The sequence below is a fragment of the Rosa rugosa genome, chromosome 2, assembly GCF_958449725.1.
Source record: "Rosa rugosa chromosome 2, drRosRugo1.1, whole genome shotgun sequence".
NCBI classification, from domain to species: Eukaryota; Viridiplantae; Streptophyta; class Magnoliopsida; order Rosales; family Rosaceae; genus Rosa; species Rosa rugosa.
Genome location: NC_084821.1, coordinates 23,191,652 through 23,210,205, shown reverse-complemented (window position 1 = coordinate 23,210,205; position 18,554 = coordinate 23,191,652). Strand labels below are relative to the sequence as shown.

The following is an 18,554-nucleotide window of genomic DNA, read 5'->3' as shown; positions in this document are numbered from 1 at the left end:
TCCCACGTACGTTAGTTTAGTTCACATATTTATCAAGTACATCAATCTTCATTTAATCTAAGATAATTAGCTGCTTTAAAGACTATGTATACCACAATTGCAGGTAGTATTCAAGACAGCGACAATTCTCTACAGCAATTGATTCATATAGGCGATACAAGATGATCGATTGATCTGAGTAGTGAAAAGTCTAAACATCTTTAACATATTTACACCATCCTTTCTAAAATTTCATCTCATATATATTTAATTTGTGAAATAATCCAGGAAGATATTAGTACTACAAAGAACCTTGGAGTAGATTCTTACGTACAGATTCTCCATCTCTTGGGTTGCTAGTCCTCAAGTACAGTATGCATCAATACATTAATTTCGGTAACGGTTGACCAACTTCATATACATGTCGCATATGTTCTCTCTTTTTAATGAATGATTTTGAAGACCACAGTGAGCTTTGCTTCAAATTATTTAGAAACAGAGTTAAAAATTAGTTCCCAATCAAGAGCCATCAATTCCTGCTGTTTACAGTTACGAAGTTGGGATCGCCCCACCGGGGAAGTGTCCACTTCATGATGATTTTTGTGTGTTTGGATCTGCATAGCAATGTTTCGTCCCCGTAGGTCCATGCAAATTTGATCGTAATTCATCCACAGAACCTTACATGGTAGCCCACAACCAAATTCTTGCTCATGTTACCGCAGCTAAGCTTTACAAAGAAAATAGCAAGCAATGCAAAAGGATAAATTTAAATCGTCCTTGTTTCGAGATACTATGTACCTTCTTCAGAATCGCAGGAAAATAAAGCAGCAACAGAACGTCTTTTCGACTTCCAACTTAGGATGGTTTATGGTCCATTTGTGTGTGGATATTATCTATAAAGTATGAAAGAATTGGTGAAAGAAAAAATTGTCTACATTTTCTCCACAAGAAAAAAGTTTGATAAAGTCTAGATGTTGCTGGATTCAATTATTACACACCCACATTTGCTAGAGCTAAGCGCATCTTTAGGAGTGAAAGATGTGCTCCCTCTGTGGTTTTCAAGCATATTATCACCACGATTAGATGCAGGCTCATACATAGATATAAGTCCACAAGTACTAATAGAACCATTGCTGAAAAGTGGAACTCAGCTACTATTTAGCTTTTGTTCTTGCTTTGCTTCCTTTTCTGGTTTGCTTTGCTTTCCTTTTGGTTGGCTTGTTTCCCTTTGTTTTGTTAGTTTTTGCCGCTGGCTTTGGTTGTACTGGGCTTTGCCCTCCCCCAGCTCCCCTCTTGGTTTAATATACTCATTTATTTACCAAAAACTAACAAAAAATAAAAAAAGATAAGGAACCATCTAGGCATCTAACGAGTTGCGCCATAGCTATGATGTATCAGCCGGAGAAATAGGTAAAATTTTGAGTTTCTTAGACCTAAATCAAAATACCCAAGTAAATAAAAGTTCTACTTGAAAATTCTAGGACCATGTTTTGTTGGTTCAAAGTGATGACTTTGATTATGTTGAAGTTTCTGTACAATCAGCGAGTATCGCACATGATTTGACAGAACCATGAGTATTGCACAAGATTTGAGAGAACGTAATCAATCAAATTGACAAATTATGTGTTAATGGTCCTAGGTCAACCATTAAACTACGACAACAAAATAATGACAAATTGACCATCAACCATCATTTCCTGAAAATATCACAGCAGCATACCTACAATTTCTACCATTTACAAACACTTGAGATATATATCAACTCTCAATGAAGAAAAATTATTAAAATAAAATGTACATATCAACTCGAACAAATGTGCAATTGCCTGTGCGCTAAGAAAGTAGCCCTGATGACCACAATCCTCTTCAAAGCTCGCCAAAAAAATAAAAAAGCCGCTTTACACAATAAATTAGGCACAACAAAGAACCCATAGGAACGCCCTTCACGCTCACAAAACTGAACCCAAAAAGATAAATGAGCATGCAAGCAAATCAAGCACAAATGAGTGCACATATCACTAAGCTCCACTAGCAGTAGTACATAAGATACAACGCATGCGAGAGCCACCCGATTGGGGACCATCATCACCATCATCATCCACATCACTATCACCATACCCATAATCTGTTACTCTCTCCGGGGAAGTGATCCCACTCCCATTCATTCCACTAGTGTAGGTGGAATCCATAAGACAAGTCATGTGATAAGCATGACAGCAAAAGAAAACAATGACATTAACACTCTGTATAGAAAACGGATCGAAACAGATGCAACACCTTGCACCGCCCTTCGATTTTGATTTAACCTCCATACTTCTCACACCAGATGATTTCTCAACCACTTGAGAAGTCCTACCATCATTCCTTTTTGCTCGTGCCTCATCTTCTTCATTGCTCAAGTAAATTCCATGCCTTGCCTCATTGTAGTATTTGACCAAGAGGTTCACAATATCAGCCTGTTTCCCAGTTACACAATCAGAATATTCACAAAGTGCTCTATTCAAATGCAAGACAACAAATTTACATGGAACAATAGGGTACCTTAAGGATGTCATTGCACCCATGTCTTAGAGATGTTTCAGTCCTGTAATTGGTGATAATTTTGACTAGCCTATCCCTGAGCCTGCAAAGTAAATTACGAAGGGTTAATGGAAGTTTCTCCTCAAAGAATACTCCAAATTTAAATTCATCCTACACAATCATGTAACTTTAGTTTATGTTGTGGTAGGTTCCCAAATTCGAACATAGTTACTGATACCTATATGTGTAGATGGATACATCTATACTTGATTTGTATGTGCTCATGTCAATGCACACACATTCATATTGAACCTTCTCATACACCTAGAAATTTAAAACAAAAATAATTTATCGACACAAATATAGTGAATTAGGTATTTATGCTTATTTAAACTATAATTATCTAGGCGGTCTGCTAATTTTTTAGCTTTGTTAGGTTTTAGTTTTCCCAAAATTTCTTTTCACGTGGATTTCTTGTCCGCTGCTTTCTATCTTCTCTTTAGCAACAAAGATATCTGCTAGGATTTCTAGAAAATGAAGAATTCATTGATTGAGAGGAGGGAGTATAAGAAAGTAAAACTAAAACAGGATCAAACTGACAGAGGAATCTCCAGTCCATTGGGAACCATATTCACAATATAAAGAGGATCAAGATTTCCAACAGTGTGCTCCAATAGCACGCCGACCTGTCAATTAGTAGAAGAAATTCAGAGCATCTTGATTAGGACTTGTAGATATATCCACGTACATGTGCACAAACTACAAACAAAACCACAGACTAGCTAATATAAATACCATCTCAGGTTTATGAAGACACTGCTGGATCAATTCCTCCCATAGTTCATCATCATGTTGCATACTCACAAATTCTACAGCCTGCACGTACACAATTAAACTTGCCGTCATCATCAACAAAATCAAATAAACAGGCAAGAAATAACTGAAGAACGATAAACAGGAGGTACCTCTTCAATGTCCCCTAGTTTATTAATGATTATAGCAAGGGCTTGTTTTGCATTTCCCATTCTTCCAAGAATGAAAACTTGCTCCTTTACAAGATCCTTTCTGATGCAAATTTCATATGCCTGAAATAGATACCTGAAAGTCAATTTATGACAAACATTTAAAGTCCATCCTAATTGCTCATTCATGTAACTGTTCAAACCTTCTCAAGTGTATAATGTTGACTACTACGAAGAAAAGGAAGCAGCATCTTTGAATCATAGTCTGCATAAAGCTCTACCTACCACAGTAAAACAGGACAGCACAAGTGTTAGATAATATCCATTCAAGCAAACATGTAGACTAAAGTTCATTGAACAGCACACAGTATTGCAATAGCCAAACACGAGCAACTGAGCAAGTAGGGAAAGACTTACAATCAAAGAAACAGTTTTTTTTTTTTTTTTTGGAGAGGAAACAGAAATGAAATGGATCAATCTTAAGGACCCCTCTTGTCCCGAGATCCCTAAGAAATGGATAAAGAACCCTCTAAAGTGCCTAAACATATTCATTTCGCAACAACGAAAACATGTAATATCATTAAGATATAATCCTGAAACTTGTTTCTTTTGCTGAAATAGGAAAATTATGTGAGGGTGATTTCATTATGGCAGGCAACTTCCACCCACAAATGATTGATAAATATAAGCATGGGGGCAGGGGGAAGTGAACAAAACTAAACACAACACACTAAATGCTGTATTGAACAAGTGATTTGTTGCAAAAAGAGGCAGAATAGACTAAGATACCACAAGATAGAAAAGGCACCCCAACTACTATATGGGAGCTATACTGCCCATAATACAGAGTGAAAAACATCCATGGAACCCTTCACGCTTGTTCATCACCATCCTAACTGTTTAAGTGATTAAGTCATGACAACGACACTCTTCTCTTTGGCCAAAAGAAGGAAAAATGACAATCCAACTATCAAGGTTCCATGCATCTAGGAAATTAAAAACACACACACACACACAGACACTTATAGAGTGCAGTAGGCTGCATTAGTTGTATAAAGTTCACATTTACCTAGTCATAAGATATGGGTACATGAGAAACTTATCAAACTGATATGCAGAACAATTTAGATATGTTGTGTGAAAAAAAAAAACTGTTTGACGGAGTATACATCAATAAATAAAGTATATGTGGCTTCATCACACAAATAACTAAGCTAAGTCAAGCCTTCAGACCAAAAAAAAAAAACACCAAGTCAAGCCTTCCACAATACCTGCATATCATGGAAATCTTTTCCAGCATGAGGGTCTACTTCAAATAGTGAATGCAAATATAGATGCAAGTAATTTCTGGAATCGCACTTATCACTCGCATTCAAAAGTTGTTTGACAACTTGAGACGGAGTAATCAAGTCCTTATTTTGAAGCAATAAAGGAACAGCATGCTTGCAATCCAGCATCATCAGTGGGACGACCTGCCAAAGCACAGACAACAAAGCAGCCACATAAGAAATCAGATTGAGCAAACACGAACTAAAATGAAATAGCCAGTAGCCAGTAAACTGATAATTCTTCGTCTCTCACACCAATTCCTAACCCCATATATAGACTGCTAGGTTTATTTACATTGTCAGTTTGTCTACTTTAGAATAGTAAATTCTTTATTGATGTCAGAACCTATAGGATGGATGATTCTGACGATGAAAGTAAATACAGACACTACAACAAAAAACATATCAACATACAATAATATACACACACACACACACACACACAGGCGGGTTCTGGAGCGGACGTCCGCACTTCGCTAAAGTGCAAATGTCGATGCTTCTGCAGCATTTCAGGCGGCGCGGGGCTTGCCGGACGGAGGCCGGAGGCATCCCAGACCGCTTCTGGGCAGCGATCGAGGTCGGAGGAGATCGAGGTTGAAGGATTCTGGGCAGCGCTGCAACCTCGTCGCCGGCGACTCCACTCGACTGTAGACTGGTCCATCCAACCCCTGGCCTCTGTCCAGCAAGCGGCGCCACGCCGTCACGGCCTGAGCAGAGCTGCAGCGTCGACGTCCGCACTTTAGCGACAGTGCGGACGTCCTCTTCAGAACATTTTCGTCTATATATATATATAAGTTGTGATCTTGTGTCAGTATACCTTTTCCCGAATCGAATCATATAGATTGTGTTTTTCGATGAAGGCAAATACATTTGGGTTCATAAGCTGAAGGCAAAATAAAGGAATTAATCAGATATCAAGGCTAATATCATGTGATTAAAAGTAAGGTAACAACTTTTAATTGCATTTGTGCTTTGCAAATAAAGTTGTCTGCACAGTCATGTGCATCAAGAACACTTACATCAGCATATAGTGAAAAGGCTTTCTCATATTGCCCATCAATCACATACAACTCTGCTAGTGCCTGAATATGAGAAAAGGTGTTTAGTAGAATCATAATTGTCATTATATCGAGCTATTCCGTACAAACAATATCTGTCTGACCTCCTTAAGAGCATCTGTCATGGAGGATGTGTTGAGCTGAGGTTCTATAGCAGAGATTACAGGCAATGCAGAATAAATCACAGGTGGCCATGATCTGACAGTTGACAAGAGCTCCGTATGAAAAGATGGGTTTGTAGCAATAGCCACGAGAGCAACCTTTGCACACCAAAAAAGAAGATAGCATGATCTTCCAGTTAGTATATCAATAGGACTACAAATAAATATTTACCAATTGACAGGAAAATATTTCCTCACAAACCTCATATGCAGTATCACGTAATCTTGGGTTTTCTGTTGGTATATATGGCACTAGTACTGGAAGCTGACGCAGATGAGCAAAGTGGAAAACCCATCTGTAAAGTATACTCTACTCTAAGATTTCGATAAACAGTATGACAGACATGCCAGTTATATTTAAAATATAGGAAATACAGAACAGATATATTACCTTTCCCATGCAGATGCCGATCCTCGCAACAATTTGGGACACAAAGATGCTGCTTCGGCATATTTTCTTTCCACAATCAAATGATCAAGGTATCTAGAACCAACCTAGAGGTAGCAGACAAAAATTGACCGAGTTTCAATTAGATATACAGTTAAACATCTATAAATTAATAGCCTTGGGACGAAGGAAATCCTATTAATTTAGCGAATATTAAATAATCGATAAATTAATAATTTATTAATTTATCGATTAATTAATAACTAATTAATTTATCAAAGTATTCTTTATTTTCTTAAATATTGTTGTATTTTGTTCAATGTATTACGTATACATTATGCAATGTGCTATTTTGTTAAATGTACTACATGGTTCAATGTACAACATTATTCCATTTTATGAACATGGAGCCAACCAAAACCCTATTTAATTAAACAAAAGTCATAGTAACACAAGTGTGTATGCAGATCATACACACAACAGTGGCTTCTCATCTCAAAGGTGCAAAGAAATCAACAATGAGTACAACAAAGATAATCCAGGTAGCACTCAAAAGCAATTGCAACAGTGTGTTTTAGAATCATAAACACTATGTATCAAGGAATTATTAATTTATATATTACATGGGGTCTATATGAATTTTTTTTTTAATGCATTATCTTATAAATTTAGCGCATTATTAATTTAGCACGTTGCCCCCAAGTCAGGACCAGCCAAAAATATTATTTAATTGAGGTTATTAATTTATCGAGTTATCAAGGTTCTACTGCACCAAAGTTATGTTAGATATAAAGAAATGAATCACAAGGGTGTCAAGCCAATACGACTACTAGTATAAAACCATGTGAATGGAAGTTCCAGATGAAAGCGTGCACATGCTTACACATATTAAGAACGTGAACTATTACATGTTAAGGAATAAAAGAGCCACTAGAACGCTAAAAAATATAGCAGATACATCCTTATGTTATATATAATCAGGATGTGAAAAATGAGAAATTTGATAGTACATTACCTCGTCAAGAAGTTCACTTCGTCCCTGGCCAGCTTCAACTGCAGCCAAAGCTTTTTCGTGTGCACCATGTTGAAGAAGCCAAGCAATATGATCTTCAGCATCTCTGAAAATAATATATGCATCCATTTCTTCATCAAGTGTGCATGATCCAAATTAACATATATTTATCTTCATACATATACTATAAAATTATAATACTTGTTTTAAACAAATTCCTCCTCCATGGTAGTGCTGAAAACCTTAATCAACTAATTTCAAAAACTGTAAGTCAACACAACCTCATAAAAGATTTACAGTGATGGTCACCCAACTAAGCTCATTCCCTAAATCACGTTATGTGTCAAGTGTCAACACAAGAAGGAAAAGATTCAATGACAGATGTTTAATTTTATCGAGTATTAACAAATTATGCACTAGTAAATCTAAAAAGATGATAATTTAGTTCAACTAAAAAAGAACCAAGTACTGGTGTTTGCTTCAAAAAATAAAATGGATATTAAATATGGTTTGGTATTGTAAGTTCCTTTTGCATATTGAATGAGTAGCTAGGGACGTGTTCTGTTCCTCTTCACTTCATGCCTGAGCTAATTTCCTCATAGTGTGTCTTCAATTCCACATTTCCATAACTTTAGCATGGAAACTCTTATTTGGAAGGACAAGCGTATAAATAAAAGGGTGCTTCGAGTGGGATGGTCTGATACAGGTAAGCCTAATAGAAGAGAGGGCTCAACCTTAGTAGTTGATACCTGTAGCAGTTGAATTTTCTTAAAACTGTCTAAATTGTGTTCATTCCAAGGTTCACACTTGACGTACGGAAGAGGCTGAGCTCCAGATTCTGAATTATGGAACTTTATTTTGATTTTGGCTAGATAACTGGAGACGTGATGGTGTTTTTACCTCCTTACTGATTTCTCATCCCCTCACTTCCCTTTGGTCAAGGAACTCCAGAGGGCTGCGATTGGGACTCCAATCTCTTTTCCAACAAGTTAATATAGGTTTTGATATCAGTTCTGTACTGGGTATGATCCTTTTAAGAGGTAGTGATAGAAAGTAGAAAAGAGAGAGAAACGAAACAACAAAAATAGAAAGCTTCTTTTCATTACTATATTCAATATTTCAGGTCCCAAGACCAAAGGTTTAGGTAGACCATTCACCAGAACTTCAAATGCTCATACAAGCTACAAATAAAAGAGACAGAACTGACCTGGGTTTTGCTATGACCACATCCTTTGGTGATACAATATAGTACAGTGGTTCATCACCTTCAGCCCACTGACCACCAGCATAGCTGCTACCTAGATTCACACTAAAAGGGTTTCACAGCTATATAAATGTAAATTATTATGCTGTAAATAGACCTTGAAATTTGATAATAAGCATGTAACCTGAGAAAGGAGCATGAGCAAGTGAATAGTCCTTTGCCTTGTAATGCTCAAAGCCATGTACAGGAAGAGCATCTGTTGAAAGTTCATCATTATTCCATGTCACAACGCGTACTTCTGGTCTCTGTGCATTTCCCTGCTACAAATAGATTAAATGAGTTAAAAGCAATATCACTTACAGTCCAGGTTAGATGAAAAGTGGAGAAATTTTAGATTTCTTTTATAGTTAACTAGAAATAGATCCCTTATAACAGATTTTGGATAAACTATACTTGTATCAAAGAGCTTTTCTGCCCCTTAACTGTAGTTGTCTCTCTCATTGGCCACTAATTTAATTTCAATCGTCCTTACATCTCATGCATTGAGATTTTCATCAAATCTTTTATGGTAATCTCCATTAAAGCATCGATCTGACTATATGAATACACAAATTGATGTTCACAGTCAGTGTCATAGTGAGTCTAACTGGTAGTCAGTGACCAAAACAAAACACTGGCCAGATGTCATGGGACAATAGTATAACTTTGTGCATCTTATATCAACAAAATGTGTCCAGTGATTAACAGTTAGTCAGTTACTATGCTCAAAATTGCTACAAGTCTGATTTTCTTAAATTTACATTTTCCAAAAGCATTCTTCATTTATCAAAGATTGCCCATATGATAATCTAATATAAATAGGTCTATTACCAAGATTCACAGACACAGACACACATTACCATGAAAACAATGATTGATCCTGAACAATTTATTCAAAAAATATAAAATCATCTTGATCAAAAAAAAAAAAAAAAAAAAAAAGCGGGAATCACATGATGCTTGACTAAAATAAAAGCGTATAAGTTTCAGAGAGACAAAAGTCTGCTCTCCGCAACATCTTTCCCAAAAACATAATTTTAACAGCAGTAAGGGGAGAAATTCCCCAAAAATGGTGCAAATTCATGAATTCAAGGAACAAAAGGTTAACTATACAGCATGGGATGAAAAAAGCACCTGACGTGATGGAACAGAGCTACTAAATTCCTTCTCCCCATCGTCTTCACCAGGGATATAAGCTAGAACGACCAAAGAATCACCAAAAGGGGCAATTCCCGATATGAAATAGCTGGTACTAAAGGATGCCACAATATCCACCTGGTTCATACTGGAAACTGAGACAGGCCTATATGAGCCATTGGCTGCTTTAGACTGATTTGTTTTTATTGATGTGATTTTGATTGATGTTCCCCAAGCAATGACCAACAGTGTGTCATCCTGAAAGTGATGAAAACAGTGAGAATGCATGAAAGCAGACAACAGTTATTTTATGGTAGGAATGAGAAAAAGATGGACCATTTATGCAAACTAAGAAATATTAGGTGGTGGTGTAATCTGACTCATATCTTAAAAACTAATCTTCTAGTTATGAAGGTAATGGGATACAGCAGGAATTTCATATATCTTGTGGTTACAATATTATATAACTTCTTTCTAGTCTATAGTTTCTAAGAGTTCTAAGAGGCTATGGTGACTTTCCTTGGGTTCTAGAATCTAGATATTTATAGTAATTGTGATTCCCTTACTCCTAGTCCTCCCAGTCCTCTCTCCACTACTTCCCCAATTAACTTCTACTACCCTCGATTATCCTTCTTTTTTTTAACTGAACAAGGCTTTATTGGTATGCAAACAAAAGATTACGTGCAGTGAACCAGAGGTCCAACACATTAAAATAAAATCATAGAATGTTTAAACTAAAAGAAACTTGAAACGGATCTTTCAATCACCATGATAGCCAATAAAGAGAGGTCCCTGAAATCAGAAGTAATTGATGCCCAAAGTGAAGTCCAAAAATCTACTCTTTCAATTAAACTAGTCCATCCCTAGCTTTGTAGTTTAAAATTCTCTGATCTCTTTCCAGTCAAATGATCCAAATAACAGCAAGTACCAAGAAACCCACAAAAGTTTGGCTTCATTCCACTACAAAACGCTTTTATGCTTTATACTTATAGAAAAACACATCCCTAGGAACAATCCGGCTAACAGTCACCTGGCCAGATAGTTTGAAGCACAAGCTCATTACACCCTTTTTTCTATAGGAAACATCATTTTATTAAAACAAAAGGAGAAAAGAAACAGAGGACAAGAAACCAATCAAGAGCACCAGCTGCAGCAGAGACAACCAACCAGAACAAAGACAAATAGACAAGAAATGATTCTGTGACTACATAAAAGCTGCACTCCAACTAAAAAATTCCAAAAGATGAACTGATGTTGAATTCTGAAGAAATTGTAGCCCACAAAGAAACCCACAACCAAATTTTCTACACATGTATCCTCAAAAATTCTTGGGTTAGCTTCCATCCTCTCCCACATAGACATCTCCATCCTAATACATGCTACATTTCTACCATTTCTACCTGATCATAGACATCTCACCGTACAACCCTTTGAATTTAAAGCTCCCTGAAGCCCCCCATAGATAAACATTGTAGGAGAGTTTACCATGAACCATGTAAACAAATTTACTAAAAGTGTGGTCACACCTACTAACTGCATGATACACTTTTACTAACCTGCCAAACTAAGTGAGGGAGCAAAAGCTCAGGACGTGGGCTTCCACGTGGTCTTTCTATGAATGTTATGCGCTGATCATTTGCCGTATCATATACTTTCACGCCTGCATCATTAGCCCAAGCAATGAGACTTGATCTCCACTTCACCGCATGTATTGGACCCTCACCAGAATGCAAAACCTAGACAGACATATTAGTCTTCAGATATTAGAAAGCATACCCGAAAGTTTTTCAACATGCTATAGTATAAGTTAAGTACAAACCTGATCTTTAAAGCCAAGCCATCTTTTCGTATTGAAGTATAAGTGGCCTGCGAGCCCACCAGCTACAAATCTTCTAGATGATTTTTTTGCATAATCTGGATCTACAGCAATAGCCTTCATAGGGCGATGATACTCAAACTTCATTTTCTCATCTGTGAAAAGGCTGTTTATTATGACAGTCCCATCATCTGAACAGCTTCCTATATACTCACCTTCTATGTCAAAGCTAAGATCATTCACAGCAGCAGTATGAGCAGAAAATTCCTTGACCTGTAAAGAAGCCAATCAGGTAAAGACATTGCCTTTCATACATATCAGGGGTAAAACTCTTTTAATTTGAATGTATTGTCCAGAAACTCTACAGATGACAACATTGCTCAAGAGACAAAAAGAATATGCTTAAAATGCTTAATAAATCCATGCTGTCAAACACTGGTAGAGGACAGACATCAATAATTCTTATATTACATGATTTTTCTGTAAACCATACAAACTTCCAATTGCAAGCAAAGATGAAGTGCAATCATTATTTGATTTCAGGAAAAGACTATTACCTGTTTATGAAGGCAGAAAGAGGGGGAAAAATTATAGGGATGCAACAGAATTCAAGATATCAAATACATGAACATAGAAAGACATGATAGCAAATTAACCCTTCTGTTGCTTGGTAAACATTAGAAATTCCCTGAAATCATGGCATTGAATGCAGCATTTTCTTTCCTCTTTTCTTTTAAGTTTTTGAAAAGAAACAAATTTAATTGATCACAAAGATTGATACAATAAAAGTGCACAACTGGTCCACAAGAAAAAAGAAAGAAAACCAGCAGAAACCAGAAATCTACACCATAATGACTTAAATGATGCAGACAAAAAACCTAAATAACCCTATGCTTAGACTGTGGCAGCCCTCCACTCAAGCAAAATATCAGAAATGCTAGTGTCTGAATTCTACAGAGGCCAACAAAGCCGCCAAAAATCTTTAATCTAAAGCTCCTACAACCATGCACCTCTATAATATTCAAAAGTTCTATTTCTTTCAATCCAAAGCACCCATATGACAACTAGCACACTACAGTCCTAGAGAAAATTAGCCTTCTTTCCTTTTCCAAAGCCAACGTTCCTTGCACTGGATAGAGCAAGACTCAGTAATCTTCAAAAGTTTCTACAACCCTGCACCTCTATAATCTTCAAAAGTTCTATTTCATTCAATCCAAAGCACCCATATGACAACTAGCACACTACAGTCCTAGAGAAACTAGCCTTCTTTTCTTTTCCAAAGCCAAAATTCCTTGCACTGGATAGAGCAAGACTCAGTGCTAGGCTATCCCAACTCAAACCAGCCACCGTATACAACTCTCCCATAAACAATAAGCAACTTCACAATCCACAAAAAAACATTATACACTCTCTCCCTGGAATTTACACATGACATACGACTAGAGATAAAAGCAGGAAATGGTCCTTCTTTGTAGCATATCGCCCATCTGCCATCAAGCACACAAAGATCATGATGTGGGTGGAATCTTAGCCTTACTTGCAGGCAAGAAAGCTGGAGCTGAATTTTCTGTCCTCTAACTTTATGCAAGATCAAACAACCCAACAAAGAGGAATTCATAGGGATGATAGTTTTTATTTACATCTCAAGGGACCCCTTAGCCATATTGATGCAGAAGACGAGCAGAATATTTTAAGTCAAGATTTGGAAAGTAGTTCAAATAAATCTAGGCTTTTATTATTAGGATTATTTCTTTAGGATTCTTTTAAGCAAAGGGATATTCATAGTTATTCTAGAATTGTCTGAGCCTCCCTATATGTAGAGGCCTTTATAGTCTTTTATTTTCAGATTTGAGTTAATAAAGATTGAAAGCTTTTGCTTCCCTCCAGTTTGTGTGATGCCTAAGTCCTTTGGATGTGATGCCTAGAAACCCTACTGGTGTGATGCTAGTAGCTTTATCCTAGAATCTTACTGGTGTGACGCTAGTAGTTCTATCCCTTTTCTTCTTAAGTTTCTTATTCTAAATTTTTTTTTCTTTCTAACAATCGAGACTGCCGCAAATAAACCCTAGTTCTACAGTTCTTTTGCTACTTGTCCTACATCATTTTGGCGCCGTCTGTAAACAAACAGTTTGATCCAATGGCTACACGATCAGGGAAAAACTTCAGGGGTCGTATGACTGACTATCAGCGAGATGTTTTGTTGCTGAAGATTTTGGTACAACTTGAATCAATGGATGCTCGGCTCACAAAAGTAAAAGGTCATGGGAAAGCTTCCGCAACTGATAAGGCAGATGAAGAAAAAGATACTATAGTCCAGGACACCAACACTGGCGACAAAGAAGAGACGGAGCACCAAAAGGAAGGTGGGGATCACAGTACCCTCGACTACGGAATTTATGATCCATCCGACCTCGAAGAAGACATAGATACTTCATTCTGTTCTGTTAGAGGCAATCTAGCACCTCCTACAACTCAAGATGAGAATTGGCAAAGAACATATATTTTCCAGATGTTGGTTCGTTGTGGGGACAAAGCCCAAAAGCTGATTATTGATGGTAGAAGTTGTGTAACTGCTGCCTCAAGTTCTGCAGTTGAGCGCCTCAACCTTCAAGTGCAGCCACACCCGCAACCATTCTTTTGCTACTTGTCCTACATCACATATCCCTCTCTAGGGTAGCAATAGTTATTCTAGGAACTGGAAATGTGAAGTCAACGACTACATGCAGACCTCCAAAAGAAAACATCAAAGCACATTTGTTGCTGAATCATTTTGTATTCTCTACAATATCTTAAAGGTAATTTCCTGATCAACATTAAAGATTTCCTAGTGGCATTGATTACTGCAATTTCTATCCTCTAACTTCATGCGAATCAAAAATTTCCAAGGAATATGAGTCGTATGACCCCTGTGCGGTTTAGGGGTTTTCATTTCCCATCTCATGGAAAACCTTTACGGTCCATTTAACTTACGCCTCTGTTGGGGTATTTAGTTCTAGAAATGTGAAACTCAAAAACTACCTAAAGATGTCCTAAGAAACCATCCAAGTGCATTCTGTGCCGATGTAAAAGTTTGGATTCTCTACAGTATACAGCAAATTAGCAAAATCTTTTGATTTTGAAGGTTTTAGTACAAGTACAATTAAACTAAACAAAATCAAAACTCTAATTTCTTCTAGTCCTCCTTTTTCCTTATTTGAAACCCCCCATAGCCATCTCTAAGTTAAGCACCATTTATTTCAGACCATAGTAAACTCAGTTTTCCACTAAACCACTAAAAATTCAAAATTACCAGGAAAAACCAGATCCAACCCGCTCCACTTAACCTCACATTCACACTAACCTAACCATCAATGCAAGAACTCCACTACATAAAAACAAAATTGGAATCCAAGCTGACCTGATTGCCGAGAAAATCGAGAATATGAATTGTCCCGCCGTGCGTCCCGAGCGCGATCATCCGCTCCGCCACGGCGATACACGAAGCGACGTCGTTCGCTAGAAGCGTAGGAATGCTGCCTCCCATTCTCTGGTACTTGAGCCTCGGCTCCTCCTCCTCCTCCTCCTCTTCCTCCTCTTCCTCTTCCACTTCCACTTCCTCCTCCTCCTCCTCCTCTTCTTCTTCCTCCTCATCTCGCTCATCGTCTCCTTCCACGCCGTTGTCTGGCGGAATCGGAGCCATTGTTATGTAGGTCTTCAGCTCTGCTCTCGCGGCTCGTCGTCTCCCAAAGCGAGGGTGAAGAAGAAGAGAATGATTCACAAAGATCTGTTTTGGTTTTAGAGAGGGAGCTTCGCTGTGCTTTTTTTTTTTTTTTTTTTTTTTTGCTTACGACATGAATTATTTATTTGCAAGACTACAAAGCGGGTGGTGACAAGAGCGGAATGTGCGCCACCTGTAAAGAATGTTACTTTTTCATTTCGTTAGGCTTTTGTACCCACACGATGGGGAATCATATATGTTGGTTGTGGTGATCAATTAATTGATACTTGGTTGTGTGACTTGTGTTTGACTATTATTATATTTAAATTGAATTGTAAAAAATACTTAGTATTACAATTGTTTTATTATTTTTCATAATTTTAGTGACAATTGAGCACGACCAATCACAAAATCAACTGACTACCGGAAGAAGTACAATGTACATGGCATAGAATTATTATCTTTTTTAGCAAATTAGTCATAAGTGTCATTTTTCTTGTAAATTAATGATACGTAAAACAAAATAGGAACTGAGAAGAAGAAATTGCAATAGACTGTCTACCTAATTCAAAAATGATCTAAATTAACAAGAAACATGTGCAAGTAAAATTACTTGCACTCTTGCAGTATATACTATAAATTTCCCATGATATAAAACAACAAGCACAATTCCATGCAGTTTATCCTTGCCCATCATGAAAACCGCCCCTTAAGCCTGTAAATGAACCATAAGTCACAATTTAGACAAGGAAATCACATTAAAATTTTGGTCGTATAATTACACAAAGTCAAGCATTATAAGGGGTCAATTACATTTATATATTTGAAAACTGCCTCACTTGTAGTGCTAAAGAACTGCTCAGAGGTTTGGGTTGACCGTCTATGTTCTTCCCTTCTACATGTTCTTTACCTTGACGAATTTCTTGTAGGCCCCATGAAATTTCCGCCGTCACTTTTGGATGAGATAATTTTTCGCGATCTTATGAATGGCTAAGGACTTTGGGAAATGGCTTGGGCTTGGACCTTAGGCCCAAAAATAGCTTAGGACTAGAATTCGTAATCTACTTTGGACACCCAACAAGCTAGTATGTTAGTGAACTTAGCCCAACCAATTAGTTAACTGTTGACCAGAACATTTTGACTCGATGAGGTTCTTGTAGCTCATCATAGCATCCTTACATAATCTTGAAATTTACATTGCATGTATTTATGATTTTCTTATTTTTACCTTATTTCTTAATAATGGGTGGAATTTAGGACGTCATGTCCTTTACAAATAATATTTCACCTACTTGAGCTGACAATTCAAAAGAATTTTAGTAACAATGTTACCAGACGGAATTTATATTCGTCTTATTCGACATTTACTTATCAATTATTGCTCCGTCTTTCAAAAATACTTTTATTTAATATATTATTCTAACTCTAGCAATTTTCGATTAGACATGCTCTTCCATTTTTCCATCTAAATACAAGTTTGGAAAACTCAATTCTGATATAATCTTGTCAGCATTTTAATTTAAAATTTCTCTTGTACGTTTCTATTATACTTGTAACATCCCGAACCTGAATTTACCCGTTTACTGGTCATTTGGACGGTAAACGACAACTACTTTCACTTTTACTGTCGTTTCAGCACTTTTAGTGGCCCTAAAAGTCGACTTTTTGTTCGGGTCAAAATTTGAGAAAAGTTTCTTCACGAAAGTTGTAGAGGACGTTAAACCGAGCGCGTGCATATGTGGTTCGTAAAAATCGGAGCTCATATGCGAAAGTTATAGGCGAAAAAGGAAAAGTACTGTTCATAGTAAGTTTCTATAAAAAGGAAAAATCACTGTGGTAACCCGGTTCGGGGGTTTTTTGAATTTCCGGCCTAATTTCCGATTCCGGCCACCTGACGGTGTGCCACCAGTCATTCTGGGACCGCCTCTTCCTTCTCTACACGCTGGTACCCTGGGCTTTCGACAATTTGGCCGAAAAACCTCGATTCAAAGCAAATTCTCCACCGGGTGCAATTTTGGTTTTTCCGGCGATTCCGCCGTTCCCGGCCGTCTCTGACCACCAAACTTGGATTGAAGGAAGCGCCTTGAGCAGGCGAACGTTTCCCCTAAGGCCTCTTGCTCCGATTTGCATCGTGGAGGCCGAATCGACGAAGAACATCCTTGGTTCCGAAGCAATTTTCTGGGCAAACTTCACCAGCTTAATCCGAGCTCTTAAAGGTAAAATTGTGAGATGTTGTAGTTGAATGAATGGTTGGGTTTGTTGAGTAGAAGCTACTGTCCAAATTTGGTGGCCATCGGAGGTGGTGGCCGCTGGCGCGTGGGCCCCACTCGCCGCCACTGTGGGTGGCGCGTGGTGGCGCGTAGGGCTGACATTTAATTACAATTTTTAGCCCATTAAATCCTATAATTTGAGTAGAGCTTGTTTATGAAGTTTGGTAATTTTTGGAGGAGTTACGAATTGATTATGAATTTCTGAAATTAAGGGTTTCGAATATCGATTTTCGAGAATCCGACCGTCGGATTTCTCTCGAGTTTACTTTAGAATTTGTAATTCGACGAATAGAATTTATTGATGAAGTTTGGTTGGAATCCTAAGTGATTTGAAGGAGTTGAGGTCGGGAAACGTTTAGAATTCGATGTTTAATTATCGGATAGTTGAATTTCGTTATGTAATTATATTCTTACAAATGTCATTCGTACAGGACGAGGTACCGACCTATCGCTCGACGAGGATCCTTACACTTAGGTTCCACGTTAGCCGTATACTGTGAGTGGATTTTTGTTTTTAAATAATGATGCATGCATTTACTTCGCAATTACTGATTTGTTTAATTATCGTTTTATTTATCGAGCATTTAAAATTGGTTTTGTTTATAAATGGTTATATTTGGAATTGTATTTATGATTTGCATTCGGGAATATGATTTCGATTATGGAGATTATGATTTATGTGATTTTGACGAATTATTTTCCGAAGTATTTCCGGAATTTAAGATTATAATTTTATTCGTCGATTTTAAGATTTTAAGGAATATTATTGGAAATGGGATTTCTCGAGGGAATTATATTATATATTATTCCTCGCTTATTTATTTATGATTTCGAGAATATTTTTGGCGTGCGGGGTCACGTCATTGGCATATGTATTTTCTTGTGAGGTGTTGGGGAAGCCTTATTGGTTTTCAGTTTTCGTATGGTTTTTACCCACCATACCTGGGTCGCTATATTTTATTGCTAGCTAGCCTATTAGTACT

At 37.3% G+C, this 18,554-nt stretch overlaps 1 protein-coding gene across 3 annotated transcripts; it reads right to left on the bottom strand.

Moving 5' to 3' along the window:
* Positions 1–1,742: 1,742 nt before the first annotated feature.
* LOC133731672 (vacuolar protein sorting-associated protein 41 homolog) lies at positions 1,743–15,409 on the bottom strand. Of its 3 annotated transcripts, XR_009856754.1 has the most exons (20): positions 15,002–15,409; positions 11,608–11,877; positions 11,345–11,524; positions 9,786–10,046; positions 8,797–8,932; positions 8,616–8,706; positions 7,412–7,514; positions 6,400–6,503; positions 6,211–6,304; positions 5,952–6,107; positions 5,809–5,871; positions 5,607–5,672; positions 4,733–4,933; positions 3,665–3,742; positions 3,465–3,584; positions 3,295–3,375; positions 3,100–3,185; positions 2,738–2,823; positions 2,521–2,602; positions 2,396–2,435 (listed from the first exon to the last, which is right to left on the bottom strand). XR_009856754.1 is itself a non-coding variant. In XM_062159070.1 (19 exons), the coding sequence occupies exons 1-19, from the start codon at positions 15,281–15,283 to the stop codon at positions 1,998–2,000; spliced, it is 2,892 nt and encodes a 963-aa protein (XP_062015054.1). In that variant the 5' UTR covers positions 15,284–15,406; the 3' UTR covers positions 1,743–1,997. The 3 variants fall into 3 exon arrangements, 2 of the variants coding, with proteins under 2 accessions (XP_062015054.1, XP_062015055.1); XM_062159070.1 differs by lacking the exon at positions 2,738–2,823 and having other exon boundaries at positions 1,743–2,435; positions 15,002–15,406; XM_062159071.1 differs by lacking the exon at positions 2,738–2,823 and having other exon boundaries at positions 1,743–2,435; positions 8,797–8,929; positions 15,002–15,405.
* Between the last annotated feature and the right edge of the window lie 3,145 nt (positions 15,410–18,554).